This window comes from Capricornis sumatraensis, chromosome 18 (genome assembly GCF_032405125.1).
Source record: "Capricornis sumatraensis isolate serow.1 chromosome 18, serow.2, whole genome shotgun sequence".
Taxonomy (NCBI): domain Eukaryota; kingdom Metazoa; phylum Chordata; class Mammalia; order Artiodactyla; family Bovidae; genus Capricornis; species Capricornis sumatraensis.
The window spans coordinates 53,228,116-53,250,896 of NC_091086.1; the positions used below are offsets into that span (position 1 = coordinate 53,228,116).

The 22,781-nt window shown below is 32.9% G+C and overlaps 1 protein-coding gene across 3 annotated transcripts in view; it reads left to right on the forward strand.

The window, feature by feature from the left end:
- CDH9 (cadherin 9) overlaps positions 1-17,429 on the forward strand; it is an 86,254-nt gene extending 68,825 nt beyond the window's left edge. For 2 of the 3 annotated variants that reach the window (XM_068990435.1, XM_068990437.1), the window contains 5 exons: positions 9,973-10,109; positions 10,574-10,695; positions 12,335-12,452; positions 12,535-12,786; positions 16,942-17,429. In XM_068990435.1, coding sequence (XP_068846536.1) covers positions 9,973-10,109; positions 10,574-10,695; positions 12,335-12,452; positions 12,535-12,786; positions 16,942-17,429 — 1,117 coding nt within the window. The remainder of the gene's footprint in view (positions 1-9,972; positions 10,110-10,573; positions 10,696-12,334; positions 12,453-12,534; positions 12,787-16,941) is intronic. The other variant, XM_068990436.1, reaches the window with a different exon arrangement.
- Positions 17,430-22,781: the final 5,352 nt, after the last annotated feature.

Below are 22,781 nucleotides of genomic sequence, written 5' to 3' on the forward strand. Positions count from 1 at the left end.
GGTGTAAAATTAGGTTGTCTCTGAGATTCTGCTTGTTTACTGAGATAAGCTTGCATTGCTATAAACTACCCTCTGGATCTGCTTTTACTGTGTCCCAAAGGTTTTGTATTGTTGTTTTTGTTTTAATTTGATCCATTTGCATTTAAGGTAATTATTGATAGCTATGTACCTACAGTCACTTTATTAATGGTTTGGGGGTTGTTTTGTAGGGCTATTCCTTTCTTCTTCCTTTTCTGCCTTCTGAATTTACGGTTGCCTTCAGTCTTTGTTTGGATTCTTTTCTCTTTTGCATGAATGTATCTGTTACGGATATTTGAGTGGTTCAAGATGGTTCTGTCCTCTTAGTATGCATTCAGAGTTATCCATTCCTTTAAAATTTTATGTAATTGTTTAAAAAGGATAGGTTTTAATTCCTACAATGTTTGGTAGAATTCAGCTATGAAGACATCTGGTCCTGAATTTTTGTTTGTTGGGAGTTATCATGAGGTTGTGGTTACCATGAGGTTTATATATATCAGTTCATACATACATATATATATGAATTTTTATAGATTCATATATATATATATGAATTTAAAGCTGCATATGTCTTAAGTTCAAACAGATTTTAACAGCCAACACTGCATTTTTACTCCACAAATATCCTCTACATTTAATGTTTTTGACATCATATTTTACATTACTTTGTTTTATGTATCTCTTAACTACTTGTATATATGCATAATTTTACTACTTTGGTCTTTTCAACCTTTCTACTAGTGTCATACATCATTGATTCACCACCTCTACTGTATAGTTGCCTTTACAAATGAGATTTTTTTTTTATACATTTCTAGCTCTGCTGTTCATTTTTACTCAGAGAAATCCCTTTAATTTTTTTTTTTTTAATTGGTTTTATGGTTCTGAACTCTTTAGTTTTTGCTTGCCTATAAAAACCTTTGATGTCTCCATCAAATCTCAGTGAAATCTTGCCAGGGAGCATATTATCGCTTTTAGGTTTTTCCTCTCATTACTTTAAATATACTGTGTAGTATATTTAAAATATATAAATCTTCTGTCCTGTGTAGTAACTGTTGAAAGGTTGACTGATAGCCTACGGGCATTCCCTTATATATATCTGTTGCTTTTCCCTTCCAGCTTTTAATATCTTCTCTTTAGTTTTCTCATTTCATTACAATATGGTGTGGTCCTCTTTGGGTTGGTCCTGTTTTGGACTGTGTGCTTCCTGGCCTAGATGCCTGTTTCCTTTCTCAGGTTAGGAAAATTTTCTGCTATCATCTCTTCAAATATGCTTTCTTTCTGTTTCTCTGTTTCTCTTCTTCTGCACCACAAAATATGCATCTTAATGTGCTTGATGTTGTACTAGAAGTCTTGCAAGTTTTCCTCCTTTATTTTCATCTTTTTTTTCCCCTTTTTCCTATTTGTCTTCAATGATTTCCGCTACTCTGTCTTCCAGATTGCTGGTCCACTCCTCTGTATCACATAATCTGTTGATTCCTTCTGGTGTATTTTTTATCTCAGTTATACCTCATGCTTGTTTGCTGTTTGTTTTCTAATTGCTCTCTTTTCTTTGTTTCATCATTCCTATTTTCTGCCTTGTTTGGATTAATACTGTGCTTTATTTTGAATTATTCAATATTTCCTTTTTTAATGGTATCATTCTTTTCTTGCTGGGTATAGAATTTTAGATTGAGAGTAGTTATTGCTTTTTCCCTAAATCCTAAAGTAAATATTTTGAAATGTCTTTATGTTTATTTTTGTCTTAACAACTTAGTTGTTTCTTAGGATGCATTTAAATTTTGTCAAAAGCTTTAAGCGATTTGATTATGATGTGACTTTCTGTAATGTGCTTCATATATTTTGTACTTGAAGTTTATTAAGCTTCTTGGATCTGTGAGTTTATGGCTTTTGTCAGACTTGGAAAACTTTTCAATCACTGTTTCTTCAATAATTTTGCCCTACCTTCCTCTCTTTCAGATCATTTAATTTTAATTATGTTAGGTCTCTTGAAAGTGCAACACAGCTCACTGGTGCCCTAATTTTTTAATCTCCCTCACCTTAGTCATTTTAAATAGTTCCTATTCATTTTTCTTTTAAAGTTTACTAATTCTTTTTTTTTTTTTTTTTGCAATACCTAACCTGATTTAATCCCATTATAGGATGAGTTTCAACTCATAGACCATAGTTTCTTTTCTAGAAGCTTTATGAAGGAGATATATATATATGTGTGTGTGTGTGTGTGTGTGTGTGTGTGTATCCTTATGCTTTCATCTCTTTGTGACTGTACAGACTATTATCTACCAGACTCTTCTGTCATAGTATTCTCTGGACAAGAATATTGAGATGAGTTGCAATTTCCTTGTCCAAGTTAAATATTCAGAATACATTTAAAATAACTGTTAAAATATCATTGTCAGCTAATTCTGTCAACTGTGTAATATCCAGGTTAGTTTTAGTTGACAGATTTTTGTTTGCAGTCACATTTCCCATTCCATACTTATCTGTGATTTCTGTTTGCACAAAAATATTGTGTTTATACTGTGTTTAGTGCATGTCAGCTTTACATTTTTATAAATACTCTTGAACTGTATTCAGATGTGTGGCTAAGTTACTTGAAATAGCTTAAACCTTTTGGCTTTTTCTTCAGCAGCCCTTTGTCTGTAACTGGTTTTGCCCCATAAATCAGGTAAGACATTTCTGAGTAGTCCAGCAAAGCCCCATGATTGATGAATTTTCCCCTTTGGCTGGTGGGGACTAGAATTATTTCCAGACACATGCCAGTTCAACTTTGCTCCCGCCAGACCCTATAACTGTTTACATCTATGGAAGCCATAGATTTTATTGGTCCTCATGTGTATTCTGACCAGTACTCAGCTGAAGAGTTGAGTGGGATTGTCTTCATATTTCTGTGGTTCTCTGTGAAGTTCTATCCCTTGAAGTCCTCTACCCAGAAAATTGTAGCCCACGTTAGTCTCCTTGGACTCTCAGAATCATCTCTTGAACTCAAGGGATTGACAGGCTCCACCTGGGCTCCCACTTCCTGCATTATTACCTAGAAACCCTCCCAGGCCAAAGCCACTTTTGAAGATTGCATCATTTCTTCCTCTTTGCCCAGGAATTACCCTCTCTGTCTCCTGATATCTAATACTTCAAAAATACTTGTTTCGTATATTTCATCTGGCTTTTAGTGTGGAAACAGGTGGTAAATACAGTCCCTGTTATTTTATATGTGAGAACATTCATATCTTTTCAAGCTTTCAAGTTTTCAAGATTATATAATTATAGCCATTCATTTTAGAAAAATGTATTGCACAGATTATTTTACAGCAAATAAGATGTCTATAATTATCCCATTAGTAGATACACCAGTGCTATTTATTCTACTTCCATCAAGTATTTCATCTTTCAAACAACATATCAATCTCCTAATTATTTATTATTAAGTAGAAATCTTGTAATATTTATGGGTTTATATATTTTACTAATTGTAAATATTTGCTAATGTCATTACCTTTCTTAATAAACTTCTATTATCTATATATAGTGTATATATATATATATATATATATATATACACATATATATATATATATGCAGTGAAGTGAGAGTCACTCAGTCATGTCTGACTCATAGTGTGTGAGTCTATATCTCACACATTATATCTGATAATTTCCACATGATACAATTTCAGGAGAAAAAATGATTGGTCAAAGACTGCTAGTAAAACTTGCAACTTTTTTATGATATATAAAAGTGGCTGATACATTTTTAAATTCTTAGCTCTATCAGAACTATTTACTTTTATAGGGTACTTATATCTTAAGTAAACAATGAGCAGTAGTTTTACCTGTAAAGTCAAGAATTGTGGCAAAGGGAAGAAAAATATTTGGGGAACAAATGAACTTGAAATTATGCTTCTAAAATTATGCTGCCAAATCTGATAAAATATAGGGCCATGCCTGAAAATGTAATATTAAACTCATCTTGTTAGCATAAAAATGTACATAAAAAAAGCTTTAGATATTCAATTACAGTGTGAAAAGCGATCAGTAATTCAACCAGAAGACAACATTGTAATATTTGACTCTTTTGTTTGTCTGAATCCTTCAGAAGGATGACAGATCCCCAGAGCCTGAATAGGCTATGATAAACATCATGGAGAAACATTTACTAGGGAAGTTTGGGAAGTAATTCTCACCCACCAGTAAATCTGTCCATGAAACATATTTTCTGAAATACAGCTGCCACTTGCAAAATAAGATTCTGGTTACAATTAGCAGCTGTTGTCAACTCTGTGTCACTTCATTAGTTATTCTGGATTTACTAGTTTTAAGGTTGATTATAGCTTTACAGTTTCTGAAAGAGTATATTGTCTCATTTCACACTTATTTTATGCTCAACATATTTAAAATTCAACAAATTTTAGAAGAAATCAGTTCTACAGCAGTCACACAGAGAAGTACAAAACAAACTTGCTGGTGAGAAATTTAGTTATATCACAGTAAAGTACATGATTCCACAATAAACTGGAATAAGTGCCTTCATATATATTAGTATTTTCATAATATTTTATTTCATTACAGAAAGTAAAATACTGATAATTTCAAAATTATGTCACTGATATTTCCAAAAAATGTTATGAATTATTTGTTCAAGCAGTATAGTCACATTCTCAAGGAAGGTTTCAATTTGTAGCTGGAAGACACATTTCTAGAAAGCAGTAGCTGAAAAAAATGATTAACAAACTTACAGCCTAAGTATATTGAATTAATGGAAGATATACCTGGGATACAGAAAAGGGAAAGGAATGCTATCCCTGACATATTTCTGCATATTACTGATTTGTTTATTTGTTCTGGTATCTGTAATTTAACTAACATTTTTGTAGTAGGTGAAAATACAGGGATCGTCTATGTGTTTGCTTCTTTTTCTTTTTAAGAATCTTTTTTTTTTTTTTTTTTTATGTTGGAGTATATTACTCAATTCTGTCTGACTCTTTGTAACCCCATGGGCTGTCACCTGCCAGACTCTTCTGTCCATGGGGATTCTTCATGCAAGAATACTGGAGTGGGTTGATATACCCTCTTCTAGGAGATCTTCCCAACCCAGGGGGTGAACCCAGGTCTCCAGCATTGCAAGAGGATTCTTTATAGTGTGAGCCACCAGGGAAGTGCATTTTCTTCTACCTGTAAATATATCGAATCTTTTTCAAAGTTTCCCATTTAGGTCATTACAGAATATAAACAGAATTCCCTGTGACAATAGTAGGTCCTTATTGGTTATCTATTTATTTATTTTTAAACTTTTTATTTTATGTTGGGATATAGCTGATTAATAATGTGATAGGTTCAGGTGAACAGCAAAGGGACTCAGCCATGCATATACATGTATGTGTTTGATCCTTAATTGTAGAACTTGAAAAACAAACAACAACAACAACAACAACAAAGAAAACAAGCTAGAACCAGGTTTTAGGTTCCACAGTCTCAGCTTTCTTGTGACCTTTTGGCCTTGATTTTTTTGCTGCTTATATGATTGGCTCCTGTTTCTGCATAAGATATTCATTCAAAAAATCATGCCAATGATTTTTTAAATTTACTATTAAAAATTCAATATAAGGAGATCAATAAAAATTGTTTTATTAAACCATCTGCTGAGGCATAGAGATAGTTTTGTCTTGCATTAAATGTTTTTCAGCCTCCTTTTGATCATTTGTTGTAATCTGGTGTATTTATTATTAATAGGTAAACCAGAACATCCTATTCTGTGTTCAAAATAGAACATTGATTGCTAAATAAATGAAAATTATCTCTGGGCTTTGAAAAATGGCAAGATATAATTTGCAATGGGGCAAACTTATAAATACACACCCAGAAGTTTGCAGTGTTAATATTTAAGTGAACTATTTATAAATAATCAAAGTGATTCTTCTTCATGAATTCTTAACTTGAAGACTACCTTTCAAGGTTGAACCTAAGAGTGGGGCAGCAAGAAACATAGACTTATTTTGATGCCACACAAGTGCCAAGTCAAAGGTAGATTTATATAATGTAAGAATTATTAATTATTGCACAATCACAGAAACTCTCACTCAAATCTCTAGGTCAAGTAACAATGGGAACAAAGAGATTTTTATTTCTTCTTGATCTCTGATGTAAATGATAGGAGGAAATCAGAGATCTATTCAGCAATAAGCAGATTATGGTTAGCTACTGAACTTTCCAATGATAGAGATAAAAATATAAAGGTAAATATTATGAACTGAGTTTCATTCAACACATAGATGTGATTGGGTTATGGTCTTTTACTTACTTTCTTTGTGTTTCTTTTAGGATTGTTTATATTGATAAGTAAAATTTGGTCCAAGTATTTTAAGAATAACATTTTTTTAAATATTCCAGTAACTCTCAGGCTACATTAAGGGCTAAATTTTAGGAAAATTGAAACCTAGAGATAGAAAACACTTTATCTTGCTTCATTTAAACACTGCTTACGCAATAAAAGACCTTACCTGATGGCTCAACAGTAAAGAATCTGCTTGCAAAGCAGGAGACTCCAGTTGGATCCCTGGCTCTGGAAGATCCCATGGAGGAGGAAATGGCAACTCACTCCAGTATTTTTCTCTGGGAAATCCCATGGATGGAAAAGCCTGGTGGGCTACAGACCATGGCATCACAAGAGTTGAACCTGACTTAGCAACTAAACCACAACCACCATCAAGGAATAAAAATTAAAAAGAAAAAATTTCATATGACTTTTAGTTTTGATTTTAATACAGTGATGTTTATTAAAAAAAAAAAAAGGAACTATCTCAGAACCTTTGCTGACAATTAATTCTTAGTTATAACCCAACATAACTTTAATATAAATATAATATATATATACACATACATGTATACATACACAGCTATGCAGAAAAATTACAATCATAATTATTGCAAAAATGTCCTCAGTCACTTCAGTCATGTTCAACTCTGTGACCCACAAACAGACTGCAGCCCACCAGGCTCCTCTGTCCATGGAATTTTCAAGCAATAATATTTGCATAGGTTGCCATTTCCTACTCCATTTGCAAAAATAATGGGACACTACCATTTCCATATAGCTCTACCATCCATTGCACAACATGTCCAAAGGATAACAAGGAGGTAACTGACCTGGTTTCATATCTGGGAAGTGAAGTACAGAAAGAAATCTGAGAACAAGTATACAAAGCTTTTAGTTATTCTATTTTAAGATGAAATCCAATATATATACATTAATATGTATATGTCCACATGCCCAAATACTCACTTTGAACTGTGTGGATTTGAAATAATAAATTTACAAAATTTAGCAGAGAATAAATTACATAAGTACCATCACATACTAAATAGTTAAAATTATTTTTGAAATCTGAATTTATTAATGGATCCCTTAAGCTAAGCATATTTCTTATAAAAGTAGACTGTTATATGTATTTTATTATAATAATCCAAATATAAAAACATAGCCTTTACATAAATCCATTTTCATTCAATTTGTCAAAAATTACCAATGTTTCACAATGTTAGAAACCTAAATATCTATTACTAATTTTTGTCAAAGTCAGTGTGCAATAATGGATATATTATAGAATCATAATGGGAGTTGTTGTTAATTCCCAAATTCACCAGATTAAAAGGGAGTTCATTTTGGTAAGTGTCTTTAATAGAAACCTGGAAAAATCAAGATGCCACTTGATGCTGATTAGTTGTTAGTTCTCTGCCATTGTTCTTCTCTTAGCTGTCCTTATTCTAACCAGTTTATCCCATGGTCTATAACCTTGTTATACAAAACCTTATCAGTGGACTTACAACCTGGATTCACCTAAGCTTGTTAGAATTGCCGAATAACTGTTCACACACTAGATCTAGTGAATCAGAATCTGTTCTACCAAGATTTCCATAAACATGTGAGATGCACTTAGGTTCTTACATTGCTCAATTAAACATTCAACAGCAGAAATTTAAAATATGCAAAAATGGTAGCTAGTACAGTCTAACATGGCTTGATGTAACTAAAGGATTTTCATGTAAGCTAAAATTTTACCTTTCTGCCTTCTTCTTCAACTTTTAAGGGTTCATAGGATTAATTTGTAGCTCAGACAGCAAAGAATCTGCCTGCAATGTGGGAGACCAGGGTTCAATCCCTGGGTCAGGAAGATCCCCTGGAGAAGGGAATGACAATACACTTCAGTATACTTGCCTGAATAATTCCATGGACATAGAAGCCTGGCAGGCTACATTCCATGGGGTCACAAAGAGTCAGACTGAGTGACTAACACACACAAATAATCAAGTTTAATCTCCCATCTCAATGTCTTTAACTTTAATCACACCTGAAACGTTAATTTTACCATGTAAAGTAAACCATGTACAGCTTCCAGGGATTAGGAGATAGACATTCATTGGAGGAAGGTGGGCATTATTTTGCCAGTCACTGAATAGTATAAAGTTTAGATTGACATATTACATACATACCTGATGAGAGAGTCATGTATTCTGTGGCCCTTTGGATTTCAGTTTTTATTTGAAGTAAGTCACCCTGCTTATTTAACTTATATGCAGAGTACATCATGAGAAACGCTGGGCTGGAAGAAGCACAAGCTGGAATTCAGATTGCCGGGAGAAATATCAATAACCTCAGATATGCAGATGACACCACCCTTATGGCAGAAAGTGAAGAGGAACTAAAAAGCCTCTTGATGAAAGTGAAAGAGGAGAGTGAAAAAGTTGGCTTAAAGCTCAACATTCAGAAAATGAAGATCATGGCATCTGGTCCCATCACTTCATGGGAAATAGATGGGGAAACAGTAGAAACAGTGTCAAACTTTATTTTGGGGGGCTCCAAAATCCCTGCAGATAGTAACTGCAGCCATGAAATTAAAGGACACTTATTCCTTGGAAGGAAAGTTATGACCAACCTAGATAGCATATTGAAAAGCAGAGACATTACTTTGCCAACAAAGGCTAGTAAGGCTAGTCAAGGCTATGGTTTTTCCAGTGGTCATGTATGGATATGAGAGTTGGACTGTGAAGAAGGCTGAGTGCCGAAGAATTGATGCTTTTGAACTGTGGTGTTGGAGAAGACTCTTGAGAGTCCCTTGGACTGCAAGGAGATACAACCAGTCCATTCTAAAGGAGATCAGCCCTGGGATTTCTTTGGAGGGAATGATGCTAAAGCTGAAACTCCAGTACTTTGGCCACCTCATGCAAAGAGTTGACTCACTGGAAAATACTTTGATGCTGGGAGGGATTGGGTCAGGAGGAGAAGGGGACGATGGACGATGAGATGGCTGGATGGCATCACGATGGATGTGAGTCTGAGTGACCTCTGGAAGTTTGTGATGGACAGGGAGGCCTGGCGTGCTGCGATTCATGGGGTCGGAAAGAGTCGGACATGACTGAACGACTGAACTGAACTGAAAGGGAGAGAGTGGAGGAGGGCATTTGATTCAGCTGAAATAATCCTTGAAGAGAACCATTCAATATCTATGTATTTTACAACAGCCTCTGCATATCCACTTATAAGGACTCTGTGGACACACATTTTCATGAGTTATTTGCAACTTAATTTCAATTTATCCAATGGAATTGATTTTATCAAATTTAATATGGCTGTTTAATATGTCTCAAGTACTGAGATAGGTCTATGATAGCATAAATAAATCAAGTGGTTATTAAAAAATTACTTAAAAACTGCCACAAGGACTCACAAATGTCAATAATGACTCTGAAGTACACATAATCATAGAATAGTAATAATGAACTCAGTCAAATGTACCAAATTGTCTAAATGAAAATTACACAAAATAAAAATTCAAGAAAATCATCTGTATTTCACTTGTCTCCTTTATCAGACCATTGTGTGAATTGCCTCTAACTTTATGAAGTGGTAGATAAGCTGTAATCTTAAAACAGTGCCTGGAATGATGGGTCTCTTTCCTGCTAGGTACTCTGTTGATCGGCATACTGACATGGACCGGATTTTCAGTATTCACTCAGAAAATGGCTCTATTTTCACTTTGAAGCCTCTAGACAGGGAATCAACTCCTTGGCACAATATAACCGTCACAGCTACAGAAATAAGTAAGTTGGAAATACATCCATCTGAGCACATTATTTTTCACCAAAGTCTTAAAATAATAGCACTAAATAAACTTTTTCCTGAGTGGGATCATTTTTTTATTAGAACTGAGAGAGATTACTTAGAGTGTGTTGGATTTTTAACTTATTTTAAGGATTACCAAATATTCATTCATTTTAAACTTGGCTTTCTTTTACATCTTACTGTAGAATAAAACACGATCTAATCATAAAATAATCAGTCTAAGAAAAGAATATCTTACAAATAATATTCACTCTCAATTATATTATCCTCATTCTATCATGCTTTCCACCTGAACCATGTAGGAAAGCTGAGATATACATCAGCAATCCAATCAAAAAGTGAATACCCTAGAAATGATGTGTTGCTAAGTTACAAATGGGGCAAACAATACCACTGCTACTCTGTAAATGAGACTAAAATCTTACACATGTTCTCACTGCAGATAACTCAAAACAAAGTAGCCACATTCCTGTCTTCATCAGAATTCTAGATATAAATGACCACGCTCCAGAATTGGCCATGTACTATGAAACATTTGTTTGTGAAAATGCAAAACCTGGGCAGGTAAGTTATTATAAACTAAAAAAAAAATTTTCCTCTTCACCAAGGCAAATGACATTGCATTAATTTACTTCAGCTTTGTTTTTTTCATGAAAACTATTGTCAGTTCACCTTGTCAGTTCTTTATCTCCCATACCAAACAACTCACAATAATCTTAAAAATATTAATTTTAAAATATTTTATATAATCTATAATATGAAAATTTTAATATATGCTTTAATTTATATACCAGGTATATAATAGATATAACATATATAAAAAGTTCCTAGCTGGATTCATAATTATATTGGTAGTGATATATAATCATGAATAGGATGAAAATATATTATTAAAACATGAAGTAAGAAAATAAAATTGACCTGTGTTAATATAAAGGAAATCATAATAATTTCTTGCTGATTACATTTGCCACTTTCAGTTGCTCAGTCAGGTCATTTTGGTTTGAGATTAGTTAAATTTTGTCTGTTTTAAGCTTTAATATTAGTGAGATAAAAAAAAAGATTGTAGAAGAGTTACAAGGTCATCTTATAAAGCAATATTTGAGACATCACTAAAGTAATTTTAGGAAGAAGCTGAATATGTTCACTTTTTACACTTATATAGTATTTTATCACTGAGCCCCCTGGTATGGACTTAGAGAATACACAATAACCACAATGAAGAATACATTAAACTACTACAAAACTACTAATTCTTCATCACAGAATGTTGAACTGTGATAGCTGGAAGTGGTGAAACTATTTGTTTTTGTAGAAGAGGATTTGAAAGTAATGGTAATTAAATGACTGTGATTACAAATCACACAGATGGCAGACCCAGGACTGGAAAACAGGCACCCCGATGTGTGGCTTTGTACTTTATCCATGATAAAATGCTCACTTAGCATTTCACTGCCCAACCTGTCATTTGCTGTTCCATCTTCCCACTGTGGCACACCTCTGACCTACAGGGAGCACAGCTGAGAGGTGCTATAATTTCTCAAATTCAACAGTGTATTACAAAACTTTAGAAGGCTTTATTCATATATTCTTCTAAATTTTGCAGTTAACATTAAAGAGAAGAGCAAACATTTTGAAAAAAAATATGCAATCTCATTGTAATTATGGCACCCCAAAGCTTAAAAATCTTCTGCTTTCTGGTATTATATGGCATATTGCTCATTTTTCCAAAACTATATTTATAGTTTCCTTAATCTCTAGGTGTGGTTGTGATAACCACTTTAAAAAAATCCATCTGTTATGTTCTTTGCTTTTGAAACAATCATTGTCTAGTGGAGGCAAGATGTTGGTAACCAGTTCATAATGAAATGGACTGGAAATATATATTAACAAGTCAAAAGGCAAAATATATTGACTTGACCTAATTTTGGATTTCTTTTCTTGGATACAATAGTGGCCAGGAAGCAGACAATAATTCATAGAGGTGCTCTGCAAACTGAGACTTGATTGACATTTTTTACTCCTCATTAAATAAGTTACATTAGACAGAGCTATAAAAAATGGTGGAAATTTTTCTCAAAATGGAATTTTTTTTTGTTTAGTTTTAGTGATATATTTAAAGCCCAAACGCTGATTTTAAATGTCTTCTAATAACAGGAGTTGCTTTTTGTGCTATATTTAATTGATTTTTCTTCGGTTTTAGTTGATTCAGACTGTCAGTGTCATGGACAAAGATGATCCTCCCCGAGGCCACAAATTCTTTTTTGAACCAGTTCCAGAATTCCCCCTCAATCCAAACTTCACCATTGTAGACAATAAAGGTACAGAGCATTTTTAAAGACAAATATTATGAAACATTGAAAATTTAAAAGACTGATCTGACTTTTCTTTTTTTTTTAACAGATAATACAGCAGGAATCATGACTCGAAAAGATGGGTACAGCCGCAACAAAATGAGCACGTATTTGCTGCCAATTTTAATTTTTGACAATGATTATCCGATTCAAAGCAGCACTGGCACACTCACCATTCGTGTGTGTGCTTGTGATAATCAAGGAAACATGCAGTCCTGCAATGCCGAAGCCTTGGTCCTCTCTGCTGGCCTGAGCACTGGAGCTCTCATTGCTATCCTTCTCTGTGTCATCATACTGCTTGGTATGTATGCCCCAGAGTGATATGCCCCTGAGATATACTCATTCAATTCAAGGAATTCTCTTCATTATCCAGTGATTGTGGACTGAAAAACACTCTTTTTTTATAGCTAAAGAGGGAGAATTTGAACTTGTTATTAAAATAGTTCTTCCAATTAAAAAAAAGAATTTTTGATGAAGGATAGTTCTAGCTTACAAGAGACCAAAAAAACAAGGATATAATAATGTGATATATATAAATACCTTAAAGTACATTTTATATATGTATAGAGTTTAGTGTGAACTAATATGATCATATTTCAAAGGGTATTTCATTTAATAATTGATTAAATTTTTATGTCAACTATATAAGATAAATACTTTCATTTTTGTACAGAAAGTTAGATAACTTACACAGTCACTCATTCAGAAAGTGTTCTATCAGTCAAACCCAGGTTATTCTTTGTTAGAATTCACCTTTCTAACCATTGTCCTCAAAACAAAAGATTATTTTACAAATACTATTTCTAATATTACCATGTATTTCACATATCGAATTAACCAGCGCATTTAAGTTGTCACAATAATATAGACATTTTTTCATAAAATTTTTATATGTAGTTTCAATCCACCAAAGATAATGTTTAAGTTCATTTCTTAAAATATCATTATGACATTGTGGCCATACCTAGTTCAGCAATATTTTTTCAATCAAGTCATGCTTCCAATTGCAAATGCTTTATTTGAGTATGCCCTAACAGGACAACAATTTAATTCAATTAAATGGTTGTTCCACTGTAAAACATTCCCCCCTAAACTTGTTTCCATCAAATACTCATCCAAAATGAATCCTTAGGGCAGGAGCGCTAGCCAAATTTATGTTCCAGTGCTCATATGTGTTGGCTCCTTTTCACTGCAAATCCCTTCAACCTATCTGGATGAAATCCCTTTGGCCAGATATTCTTGCAGGACTTCAGTGGGGAACTGATTCAAGTGAGGGGAAAACATTTGTCCCAGTCATGATGGTCCAACTATTTAGAAAAACAATTTATCAGAGTGATTTTGAACATACGCACTACTACCATCAGCAGCAGCAGTCTGCGTGTCCATGTGCTGTTAGAAATTTGAACTCCTCTGTAAAATATTTTTGTATCCCTACGGAGATTAAATTTTGGCTTACCCTTTCAGCTAAGTGCTACTGATATCATGCTGTTTTATTTGCTAAAATAGTTCTACTTCTCTAATTTAGTACAAGATGGAAATATGTATATTTTGAGTTTTGTTTTAATTTCAATATTAATATAATACATATACACAAAAAGACATGTATATGAGAGAATAATATTCATCTGCCAAAATAAGTTTAGATATCATAACACTATTCAACTAAATCTCTATGCAGAAATTCTAGAAGGCTCTTTTATTCAGAAAAGTTTGTCAGCTTTCTGACCTGGGCAATATGGAGGGCATACATTTCTTATATTTTACCTTTCAATTATTATCTAACATGGAATTACTTTCTGTTATTTTAGTCAGAATGTGTTCTAATTCATAAGGTTTTATTATAAAGTTTCTTAAGCACTCATGCCATTATTTCAAGCCTTTATACTAATGGCTGCACATAGTTGCTATATTTCTGTAGTTAGGAGAGTCAGCTTTGCAAGGTGGTGATATAACAAGGGCCATGGTATTTTAGGCCTATCCTTTTACACTTTGAAGAAATGCAGTTTTTCGTTTATATCCATGACACAAGGCAGGGGTTAAAACCTAGGGCAGGACTTCTTAACCCCTTTGGTTCCTTGAACACCTTTGGTAGTGAAAATGAAACTTATGAATCATTTTAGAATAATAATTTAAACTTATTAAATAAAACATGTAATACAAAAAATATATTTATCCAAATTAAACAAAATGGAAAGCAAAATATGCCTATATATGCTTTGTTTTAGTGCAAGTCTAATGATCATTTGTGATGTATCTATGATTTTTATTAGTTTGATAGTCACTATACTTACCATCACTAAAATTTATGCTGATGTTTATGACAGGAAGTGCTACATTCAGTTTACAAATTAGTAAAAATAATTATGCTTTTTTTTTCTGTTCCTTATCTTAGCTTCTCTGAATTGCATTCACATACCCCAGATTAATAACCTCAGTTGGGAAAAGAAGCAGGTAATTTTGACCTGGCAAAGGAGAAAATACTCAGAGCAGATTCTAAAGGCCATTTGTGAAAATGCATAAACATTACCTAAGAAACCCTTAAAGCAATTTGACAATACAGTTGTTGTGTTACACATATAGAGAATTTATAAATTAGTTTGGGCTCCCCAGGTTGTGCTAGTGGTAGAGAATTCATCTGCCAACCCAGGAGATGTAAGAGATGTGGGTTCAATCCCCAGGTCAGGAAGATCCCCTGGAGCAGGGCAGGGCAACCCACTCCCATATTCTTGCCTGGAGAATCCCAGACAGAGGACCTTGGTAGGCTACAGTCTATAGGGTTGAAAAGAGTTGGATATGATGGAGTGACTGAGTACACACATGTAAATTAATTCATTCAATTTTAAACTTGGAAAGAACCCTCTTTTTCTAATTCATAGCTCACTAGATTGGTGGATTTCAGACCTATATTGGATTTAATTTACATGCTCATCCTTTAATAGGAGAGAGTAAAGATATGTCTCATTTTTAATGGATAGTTTTTTATAATGTGTCCAGCATGACTCTGAATATAGCTCAACACCAAAAGCCTGCTTGGTGCAGGTGAGTAAAGATATTTCTAATGATATTTTGTATTCTTTCTATCAATTAGTAGAAGCTGAGGAAAGTTCATTGGTCAATATAACAATAGCATTGGACAGGCCTTAAGGGTAGTTATAGGGGCATCAGGGCCAAGGTGAAGTGCAGTCTCAATGAAAATTAGTACTATAATCTCAAAACAAAGATTGAAAAAAATGAAAGATAGAATTTGAGCCAACACTTTTCTTATTTTTCAGTGAAACATAAGTAATACCAAAAAAACTTTAACTTTCCTAAAGTAAGAGAAAATTTGCTTTTATTTCTCCCCAGTAATGTATAAGTATGCTTTGGAAAATTTTTCTTTATATAATTTTAGCTTTTCTTATGTATAAAAATATGGACTTTCAATGGAAAACATACTTTGTTGAAAATCAAATAGTCGTTCTTAAATTTTAAAATGTAATTTTTAGTTTATAAATGTATTTATCTTGCAAATATTTGTTGTTGAATATATGCATAGTAGTTTAAATTTCACTAGCATAAAAGAAATAAGAAGGCACATCATATATGGGGAGGGTTCATAGCGTATGCAGAGGGACCACAATTAACATATCAGCCTCAAAGCTTGAATACAACTGTATAAGTCAAGAAAGTCCTTAGAAACAAGATAATTTCTGTAAGATGAATAGAAGGTAGGGATGAGTTTAAGTTTGAATTTAATATTGTAGCATATAGAATTATATTTCAGATTTTAAGCAGGCTTTCAAAACCAGGTCAATAATGGGAATGGATGAAACCACAATATAAGTATGCATACATATCTATAGATATGTATGCATACATATGTCTATACAATACACATGACACATATTTACATGTGTCATATTTGCATGTATATACATACACATGACACTCATATGCATATAAGGCATTTATGTGTATATATGCATAAATTTGAATGTTTTGCATATATCCACTTGAGTCATTAAGATAACAAAATTTGTGCTAAATTTCTCTTGTAAAAATAATGATTGTAGTTTTAGAATTTTAATATTTTGAGACAAATGTTCATTAAGGAAAAGTGAGATATTATATACTCATTTGACTAAATGCATTAGCCATAATTAAAATTATTCAATGCCTGAGCTCTTTAGAAGACTGAGTCTCAAAAGCAAGTAAAAGGCACTCTATTATCTGCTTTTTTTGTTTTGTTTTGTTTTGTTTTATCAATATAGCACATCCAGTTTTTGGCTTAAATCATACTGTATTTGCACAGGGTAGTTAGTCCTTATATCCAAATGAACTTAACACCTCTTTTACCACATCAAGGTCACAAAGATAAGAGTGTGCTGTATTTAAGCCAGAATTATTGAAACTCACCATTTCCTCTCTGTCTCTTTGTTATATTTTTGTTGTTGTTGTTGTTGTTTTTTGTTAATAGTTTTAGTTGTGCTTTTTGCTGCATTGAAGAGGCAAAGAAAAAAGGAACCTCTGATAATTTCAAAAGACGATGTCCGGGACAACATCGTGACCTATAACGATGAAGGCGGTGGGGAAGAAGATACCCAAGCTTTTGACATCGGCACTTTAAGGAATCCAGAGGCAAGAGAAGATAGTAAACTTAGAAGGGATGTAATGCCTGAAACAATTTTTCAGATAAGGAGGACAGTACCTCTGTGGGAAAATATTGACGTACAAGATTTTATCCATCGAAGACTAAAAGAAAATGACTCAGATCCAAGTGCACCTCCTTATGATTCACTGGCAACTTATGCCTATGAAGGGAATGATTCCATAGCAGATTCCCTCAGTTCTTTGGAATCTCTTACAGCAGATTGCAACCAAGATTATGATTACCTCAGCGACTGGGGGCCTCGTTTTAAAAAACTTGCTGATATGTATGGGGGTGATGATAGTGACCGAGATTGAGTATGGTATGACTTCATGGATGTCGATGGAAGTACTCTCTTTGCTACTAGATGGAGTGGCCTGCATTCTCTTCCTTGGAGGAAATTTTTAAAAAGTAAAAATTACAAACAATACGTAGGTGTTGTCTTAGTAAGAGTTTGCTTAATCAGTAAGTTTCTGTGAATGAATATGAATGACATAGATTTTAAAAAGTAATAATAACCAGTTCACCCTCTTTGCCTAACAATCTCTGAAGGAAAGTATATCACATCAATAATCAATAAAATATACATGAAAGGCTTTTTGTGCCTTTTCTTAGATATAAGAACTTTATAAATAATGTTTTCTTAACTGACTTGCAGTCACCTTTACTATTAAATGAAACATTGTGCAACTGCTTTGTAAATTAATATATAAAATATATCCCTAAAGAAATAGGAATGACTATTACTGCCATATTTATTTAGTTGAAGAATGTCCTTGTGTTAATTCATTCATATTTTTATAAATGTATATTTATATTTTTGTATTTTTATGAAATAAAATAATATTTATAAAAATAAATTTCATTTTATTTGATTCCTATTAGAACTTCTGATATTGCTTTTAACAGTTTTTAAACATCTTTTAAAGTAAAACATGATTTACTCAGGGAAAAAGCAGCTAAATTGTTGCATGTAATTTGGAACTAGAATATCATGGGACTATAAAAAACTTTGTACAAATTGTGATGTTTTGCTTTCAGCTCTCAAATATGGAACAGTGTTTATCTAGCCACTGATGTCTACTCATTGATTAGGATGTGAGACAGGACTATAAAATATTATAAATATATCTGTGAATAATTAACTAAATTTTTGTAAAATTATTTCTTATGGTAAGAAATTCTTTCTTATCAGTGAATTTTATCTGAGAGTAAAGTATGTGTCAGTAATGTGTTGATACTAAAAAAATCTAAACCTTCCTTCAACAATAGTATATTTCTCAGAATGAGAAATTATAGTTCTGACTTTCCTTTTTAAGATTAGATAATTCATGGAATATATTAATTATATGGGTAATATTTCAAATGGGTATTAATAAATTATTGGAGTTTTTTGGCTGATAATATTGTTGAGGAGGTTGGAAGCCATTGTATTTGAGGAAATCTTAAAAATGAGTTCCATGTAGATTGGAGATAAGAAAAGCAATGTAAAATTTTGCTAATAATTGGGATTGTCCAGAAAATAGAATATGGACACCCTAAGACATGGGAAATAGAGAGGGAAAAACTGTGTGTAATAATCATTTGCAAATTTTGAAAGACTGCAATACAAAAAAACGTCCTAGTTTAGGCTGGAGAATAAAACCTAAACTAAAAGAACCTTCACGAGGAGATTACATGATACCATTTCTGTGTCATGAATTTCCCTTTTCTTTCTTTTGTATTACTCCTTTGAAGAGCAAATGTCATGCACAGGTTGTTTCCTAGGTGGAATTTATATAAAAGTTTGGCTTTGACTAGTCTGTTACCAAGTCTTTTAAAATAGCTAACACTTACCAAATTATAAACAGACCTTTATGTATTGTATTATGTTACTATATTGGAAAATATTTAAAGGCAAAGACCATTTCAATAACTTTACCACAATAGCTAACACATATTAAATATTTAATTTAATGCTAAGAAAACAAAAATATACTGGGTCTTTTAAAAATATGTGAAAATGTTCTTATCATTGGAATCGCCCAGAAAACAGAAAACTTTTAGTTCAGAAAGTATTAGTTTTCACTTAAAAATAATTCCTTTCCCTATTGCTAGAGATTTTCCAACATAAATCAGACAAATATTTAAGGAGGATTATATAAGTGGCTTAAGGTAGTCAGAAAAAATGAATTTGATATCTATTAATACCTCATAATCACTTTATTCTATAATCACTAGAGGGATAAGTGACAATAAGCAAACACTTTCTAAGGAGAGCCATAATTACAGTATGAGTAACATCTGCTTCAAAGAGAAGAGATTATGTGAGATCAGAACTAGAGGAATAGGCAGTTACATGCACTGCCTGGTTTTACATGCTATAAATACTAAGAACACCACAATAAACCAAGTTTCAGTTGTGATCTATAATTGCTGTGAGAAAAATCATAATGATAATAGGAAAGACATATTAAATTTTTAAGCTCTATTATAAATAATTGTTAATTTGACTACATTTTCAGCAATTAAATAATAAATTTAGTTTTAGGGTTCTTCCTTTCCTTGATCTGAAAATCACTGTTAAATTACTGGAGTCTTTATAAGGACAGAGCTACAAACTTCATATTTTAAATAGATATATGATTGTGTCTGCTACAAATTGGAGGGTCAGATTCAATCAAAGAAATTACCAGGTCTGTGTAATACTATTCTTACCACAATTTTCCAGTAATCCTTAAAATTCCTACAGTGTAAATAATGTCTTTGAGAGTAAGATCAGATTTTATAATTTCCAAACTGACAAGTAAAAAATTTTCTAAGTTCTATAGGAAAATATTGATAATATTTACCTTACTGAATTTGGTTAATTTGATTTCACTAAATGCACACATTAAACTTGATAATATTAGTTTCCATTACTTGATTCTCTTGGACGGTGGAGTTGGTATTATTTGAAGACAATTAACACAACGTGTGCTTACTTTTCAAACAAAATAAAATAATTGCTTTCTCTTGAGGTAGAATTAAATTAAAATCCATTCGAATAACCATTTTCCAAATATAAAGCTTAATGATTGTTCAATAATTTTCAGAAAAATATAATATCTGTCTATATTCATATTTTTCATTGAGGGGAACCCATCTACATTGTTAGAACTTTAACATAATCTGAATGCTTTCACATTCAATCCTGTTATCTGACAAAGGAAATAGATTCCAATGGCTTAAAATCAAGCTTAGTAAAGAAAATATCATTAACAACAAAAACAAGCTAATAAATAAGAAAAAAAAAAAAAAAAAAGTAACAGCATCTTACCTTAGCCAGGGTTGAAATGGTCCCAGTCGATTATTCCTTTATTCTGGATAAAGTACCACAATTGGCTCCCAAGATTCTTCATTATTTGGGGTTTTCTTTTCTAATTTTTTTACTCTTTTCTTTCTTTCTGACTCTGTATTTAGGAGTAATCCAAGCCTGAACCTTTTTTCCCCTCTATTTAAATGTTGATGTTCTTATCTACAGATAAAATACATATCTCTATCTTGATATAGATGTATCAATAATCACAAATATAAATGGAAAATTTCCAAATTTCCACTTATCTTTAACTCTTCTTTTATAATCCAAATATATATATATATATATAAAGCTACTGTAAATTTCCACTTGTGCATTTAATTAAGTGAGATATGTCCAGATTTTAACATAGTTTCCACTCCCAAATCTGTCCTATTTTCTACTTCTTTTATGTAGGTTGATGGCAATTGATCCATCTACTTGCCCAGGTTAAAACCTTATAGTGATCCTTCATCCCTCTCATTCATATTCAATATTTTAGAAAATCCTATTGAATATATCTTCAAATTTACTTAAAATATAATGACTTTTCATCACACTTCCTGATATAATCCTGGTATAAAAGTCTTACCTTTTAGACACAATGGACATGAGTTTGAGCCAACTCTGGGAAATAGTGAAGGAAAAGGAAGACTGATATCTTGCAGTGCATGGGGTCACAAAGAGTCAGACACGATGGAACAACAAGAAAAGTTTTATCTAGACTACTGCCATATGCTTCTAAGTGGTTTTGCTCCTGCCATCTACTTTGAATGTCAAAATGGATTGCATTTCTTTTTACTTTTGCTTATTTGTTTCAATTAGGTAAGTGTGAGCATCTCATCTCTTGATTCAAAATTTATCAACTGCTCTTCAAAGTGAGACTCCGTCCTCCCAAATGTTATATCATTTGGGAACCATGTTATCTCTTTGATCTTATTCTTCTCTATTTCCCTAATTCATGTCACTTTAGTTATTCTGGGCTTCTTGTTATGCCTTAAAAAATGCTAAGCTCTTTCCCTTTGAACTGACTGATCACTCTTTTAGAATAATCTTTCCCCAGATATAGATGAAGTTAACAGAGTAACTTCCTTTAAGTGGTCAGATGCCACTTTCTAGATGAGGACTGTATTAAACAATCTCAAACCGGGGTCTCCTGCATTGCAGGCAGATTCTTCACTGACTGAGCTATGAGGGAAGCCCTTATTAAACAATCTATCAGTATTTAAAACTGCAGTCCTTCTAACCCATTTCTTCTTTCCACACTTACATTAACATTTTCTCAGCAAATACTATCATTCAACATTATACACAATTTGTTCGTCATCTACTTGTTGTCTGCTCATTTCCACTAGAATTATTTTTTGGTTCATAGCATGTAAGACAAGGAGAGACTGAAGAAAGAGGCAAGCAAGTCCAGATTAATAGGTGGCAGTTTTAATAACCAAGGGATCTTACATATGAGATCTCTGTTTGCAGTTGTAAGATAAGTAGATCTCCTCACTCTCCCACCAAAATCGTAGACATTTATATAGAAGACTTACCTGGGTCTAGTCATATATTCACTCCAGATGGTATCAAATCTTACTCTCTCAAAGCTGTGTTTTTAAGACAGCATCTTGGTGTGGGATGGTGAGCGGAAGGTGTTTTTCAAGGGTGGAGAATATATGTAGAGCCTCCAGTTGCCCAGTCAAGTGTGCAGGTCAACCAGCAGTCACATCCTCTTGATAACCTCCTCTAGCAATGACTGGTACCTTTGGGTAACAAAGGTATTTCATATATTATATTCAATAAAATATCCCATGTGTCTGGATTAGTGTTTTATACTTTGCTGAAAAGCAGCAAATATTTTACAAATGGGGAATGTCAGACTCAGTATTTAGATGTGATAGCTAATTCATAAAATAATATAAATGCATAGAATATTTAAAAAAATGTAAATAAAAATGATTATATTCAAATTTATGACAGTGTGGGAGGGATTGGGGGCAGGAGAAGAAGGGGACGACCAAGGATGAGATGGCTGGATAGCATCACTGACTTGATAAACGCGAGTCTGAGTGAACTCCGGGAGTTGGTGATGGACAGGGAGGCTTGGTGTGCTGTGATTCATGGGGTCGCAAAGTTTTAAATCTAAGTACTGTTTACTGAATTTTGTTTGATCATCACCAGTCACTATTTGAAAAGACCTTTTAAAAAATCAACAATTTTTCCACTTGTGGTTTTGAAAAGCTTCACAATGAACTAAATTACATGCAATGATCTTTGCTTCTCAAAGAAATTGGTAGTGAGATTTTACTAGATTTTAGGCCATCAATACCAAATGTGCCAATCAAAACAGAAGCCAACACAA